Source organism: Procambarus clarkii, chromosome 60 (genome assembly GCF_040958095.1).
Source record: "Procambarus clarkii isolate CNS0578487 chromosome 60, FALCON_Pclarkii_2.0, whole genome shotgun sequence".
NCBI lineage: Eukaryota > Metazoa > Arthropoda > Malacostraca > Decapoda > Cambaridae > Procambarus > Procambarus clarkii.
The window spans coordinates 11,901,808-11,906,876 of record NC_091209.1 but is presented as its reverse complement, the minus strand read 5'-3'; the positions used below and the strand labels follow the sequence as shown (position 1 = coordinate 11,906,876).

Here is a 5,069-nt window from a genome sequence, read left to right as displayed (position 1 = left end):
ATTGATGTTTTGGTAACTGGACTACTGCTTCATTCATTGACCGTATGTATGTTATCTTGAGGTTATCTTGAGTATATATATTGAGTTATCATCTATATGTATTTCTAGATCTGGAAATTCCTGCCCCCTGGAATAACTGGAATATTATATTTGATATCATAAGGCTGCACACGTGAGCTGCAATAATCTGTGCAATCTGTGGTGAAAGAAATGGACCTCGGCCTTACCCTTGGATTTGTTTTAATTATCAGGGGGAAATCGCCAAGCCATTACGACTTTATAGCACTTGGAAGGGGGTCAGGATAAGAATTTGGGAAGGGACCGTGGGAAGGAATGGTGCCCAACCACTTGTGGACGGTCGGGGATTGAACGCCCACCTGCAGGAAGCGAGACCGTTGCTCTACCGTCCAGTCAAAGTGGCTGTGTTTACCCTTGGAAAATAACTCCAGTACTGAGTCCCAAAATAAACTCTGAATAGGTTTCTTGCTGAAGTAATCAATGAAGGAGAAGTAAGGTGACAAATCATCACTCTTGTCTCAAATAGTCGATACGAGTGGTGGATAGGAGGATAGTGAGCATAGAGGGGGTGGACGGATAGTGAGCTTGGAGGTGGAGGGATGCTGAGGATGGGTGAGGTAGAGGGGGGAGGGGAGTACAATGGGACGGCTGGGAAGGTAAAGGAGTTAAGGACTGAGCAACCACCCTACACAAGGGATCAGTTAGTCTTCTCTCAGTCACCGGAGGGAGAGGACGCGCGGCGGCTGATGCTCCCAGTGCATTACTGACTTCAAAATCACACACTCATCTCGAGTGCTTGAGTCACTTAATTGACTCACGGTGTTCTGTATCCAGTTAATATCAGTATGTGAAATATTATATCTATGCCAGATAATCTCTAAACTAAACGGATGAAAACCTTAAGGAAGCGAAACAGCAGGTGATGAGCGGAAGCGGGTACTGAGGTCTGTCGAACTCACCTCATCCTTATGGGGCTGAGACTCAACACCAGGGTGGCGCAGGGGGCCGTGTTCGCCTCCCTCGTCGGCGCCTGCCTCCTCTACTACCTGTCGGGGGTGACGCCCCTTCGCCCCTCGGGGGAGACGCCCCCTCACACCCCCAACAGCGTCGGGAACAACGACACCTGGCGTGTGTTGAGTGTGAGGCTCTCACAGAGTGAGATCGAGAGCCTCCTTCAGGCGACTCCCAGGTCTTTCTCGGAGCCACGAGTCCTTGAACGTGGCACTCACGCCGGGGAGAGTGCTACAGCTTCCCCAGATCAAGGAGGAGCATCAGGTGAAGAGGCGGCGTGTAGTGAAGTAGGAGCAGGAGCGCAGGACCCCGTGCAGGATGGGTGCTGTGAGGAGGACACTAAGGTCTCCTGGGCTCCTCCCGTCCTGAAGCCCTCAGAAGGCTCCTTCCTGAGGAACTTCAACTTCTCAGCCTTTCCACCCGAGGTAAGGCTTAATGTGCGCACAAACACACACTATTAATTAAAGGGCCTGACGGCTGAGTAGGCAACGCTCGGTATTCGTAGTTCTTAGAGTTCGGGTTCGATCCACGGCGCAGGCGGAAACAAATGGGCAGTTTCTTTCACCCTGATGCCACGGTTCACCTAATAGTAAATAGGTACCTGGGAGTTAGACAGCTGCTTCGGGCTGCTTTCTGTGTGTGTGAAAATAATCAGTTGATTGACAGTTGAGAGACTGGCCCAAAGAGCCAGAACTCAACCTGCGCAAGCACAACTAGGTGAATACACACACACACACACACACACACACACACACACACACACACACACACACACACACACACACACACACACACACACACACACACACACACACACACACACAAAGCAAAGACTCAACCTAAATTGCTGCACAACCACATCAGGAGAAAAACAACAGTAAAGGAACAGGTAATGAAATTAAGGATAGGGGCAGAAGGATTCACTACAAACGACAAGGAAGTGCGTGAAGAACTGAATAAGAAATTCCAGGAGGTCTTCACCTTAGAGCAAGGAGAGATTCCAGAGATAAGAGAGGGAATAGTTAACCAGGAACCACTAGAAGAGTTAGAGATTACCAGTGGGGATGTAAGGAAGCTCTTGCTAGAGTTGGATGTGACAAAGGTTATAGGCCCGGATGGAATCTCCCCCTTGGATACTAAAGGAAGGAGAAACACTGTGCCTGCCACTCTCCATAGTGTATAACAAATCACTGGTAACAGGGGAATTGACAAAAATTTGGAAGACTGCTAATGTGGTCCTGATATACAAGAAGGAGGATAGAGAGGAAGCATGAACTACAGGCCAGTGTTCCTAACTTGCGTACCATGCAAGATGATGGAGAAGATTGTGCAAAAAAAGCTTGTGGAACATCTGGAGCAAAAGTACTTTGTAACAAGGCATCAACATGGGTTCAGGGATGACCTAAGATCTACAGGCTTGTAGATCTTAGAGGTTACAAGATGATCTAAACAGACTGAATGAATGGTTCAACAAATGACTACTAAAGTTAAACCCGAGTAAATGCAAGGTCATGAAACTACAGGTGGAAACAGGATGCCAGACACGGATACCGAATGGGAAATGAAGTACTTCATGAAACGGACAGAGAGAAAGATCTAGGAGTTGATATCACACCAACCCTGTCTCCAGAAGCCCACATAAAAAGAATTACATCTGCAGCATACGCGAGAATGGCTAACATCAGAACAGCCTTCAGGAACCGGTGTAAGGAATGAATTCAGAACCTTGTACACAGCATATGTAAGACAAATCCTGGAGTATGCGGCCCCAGCATGGAGCCCGTATCTTGTAAAAGCACAAGACGAAGCTGGAAAAGTTCCAAGGTATGACACTAGGCTAGTCCCAGAACTAAGAGGCATAAGTTACGAGGAAAGGCTGCGGGAAATGCACCTCACGACACTGGAAGACAGAAGAGTAAGAGGAGACATGATAACTACCTACAAAATTCTCAGAAGAAGAATTAACAGGGTAGATAAGAATAAACTTTTAACACGGGTGGGACGCAAATAAGGGGACACAGGTGGAAACTGAGTACCTACATGAGCCACATGGACGTTAGAAAGAACTTTTTCAGTGCAGAGTAGTTAACAAGTGGAATGCATTAGGCAGTGATGTGGTGGAGGCTGACTCCATACAAAGTTTCAAATGTAGATATGACAGAGCCCAGTAGGCTCAGGAATCTGTACATCAGTTGAGAGACGGGACCAAAGAGCCAGAGCTCATCCCCCGCAAGCACAATTCGGTAAGTACTGACAGTCGTAAAGCCCTAACACACCTCCCCAGCTTAGTGAAGAAACTGGTGACTGTTAAACAGGTTAGAGAACATTGCTCTCAGAGACCCTGGTGGCTGAGACACGGCTCCACTCGCTCCCCCGGGTCATGATCACAAAACATGTAATCATTTAAAAATATCATAATTTACCCACATTTTACTTAGTCAAATCAAATCAAATGTTTATTCAGGTAAAAGTGCATACATAGAGGATTAGTTACAAACATGATGTAGGATTTATAGATAGAGGTAGTACATACAATACCTACAGCCACTAGTACACAGTGTTACGGGCAAGGGAGTGGGAGATGTGAGCGGCACTTTTCTCTCGTGGGTGTTAATTTTGTATATTTTGGTTATTAATTTATGTGTTGACAGAAATGGTGTAGCGGTGTGTTTTGTGTTTGTGTTGGATGAGAGAGAGTAGGCGAGCACTCTCACACACTCACTGCCTCTCTCCCGGCCAACCTCACAACTCTCTCTCTCCCTCACTTCTCTCCCTAGGTTCACCTCTCACCCCTTCTCTCTCTCAGGTTAACCAACTATTTTCCTCATTGCCCCCCAACCCCCCTCTTCGTGCATCTAATTTTCCTTGTTTTCTCCACTCTCCATCATTCCCTCAAATCAATGACCTCCTATGCTATCTCTCCTCCACTGTCTCCACCCCTCCCCCCTCTCCCATCCGCACCCCATCCCCACACACACTATCAATGTATAGTCTACTTATCACTCCCCACTATCCAATATATTCACCGCTAAGTCAGAAGAAGCCTTACCTATGATACCTACCAATGGATTCCTCACTAGCCGGTGTCCCTGCCTAGCCCGCCCTCTGTCCCTCACTTCAGCTGCCCCTCCGACAGGCTAGGAAGTACCTGAGGAGCCGTCTGGGGGAGATGGTCGAGAGGACCCGACTGGTGGCTGACGGCTGCAGAATGAGGTCCAAGCTCGCGTCCTCCTCCGCCCTTAGGGTCCTCTGGAACACGGAACAGGAACCTAATCTCGTCTGGTGTCCTGTCTTCAAGGTGGGTGTTGATCTCGTTCCACGCGGTGCCCTCTGCAATGTAGTTATTCTTGTAGACTTGAAAGATGAGGGGTCTACTTGTAGAATTACAAGGTTGGTCTACTTGTAGAACTACAAGGTTGGTCTACTTGGAGAACTACAAGGCAAGGTTTCGTAGATTTACAAGTTCTTTTCGTGTAGATGTACATGACAGATTTCCTTGTAAGTTTAAAAGGTAAGTCCCCTTGTAGGTTACACAGGGATTGTCCCTTATGGAGATTGTCCCTTACTCCTTGCAAGGTAAGAGACAATCTTGCACCTCTTGCAAGGTAGGAGGTTCTTCAAACTCTACAATTAATGACGTGTTGATAAAAGTTATATGATTCTCGCCCTCTTGAATGAACATTCAGATTAACAATGAGTCTGCTCAACATTGTTTCTTTCTCATAAAATCCAAGAAAGAAAATATGCTCTGTGAAGCATACTTGCACCAGGTCTATTCCTACCGTCTTCCTTCAGGGCCTCTAAGACGTTTGCAATGATAATAAAGATATGAACAAATCCACAAGGGTCGTGACAAGGCAATGTCTGGGATGCTCCCGGACGCAGGTTCGAATCCTCGTCACGGCCCTTGTGGATTTGTTCATTTGATGCATAAAGTTAGTGAGATCTCTGTGTGTGATAATAAAGATATATTTTAAAACATTTGAGTATAACCTAAGTGTTCAGAATTAACATACAGGAATGATATGTGTTGATCGGAC

At 46.8% G+C, this 5,069-nt stretch overlaps 1 protein-coding gene across 1 annotated transcript in view; it reads left to right on the top strand.

The window, feature by feature from the left end:
- Positions 1 to 718: 718 nt before the first annotated feature.
- Positions 719 to 5,069, top strand: part of LOC123766868 (carbohydrate sulfotransferase 11) — a 12,601-nt gene continuing 8,250 nt past the window's right edge. The window contains exons 1-2 of the mRNA XM_045756308.2: positions 719 to 1,454; positions 4,166 to 4,327. Of these exons, the coding sequence (XP_045612264.2) occupies positions 987 to 1,454; positions 4,166 to 4,327 (630 nt within the window). The 5' untranslated portion in view covers positions 719 to 986. The remainder of the gene's footprint in view (positions 1,455 to 4,165; positions 4,328 to 5,069) is intronic.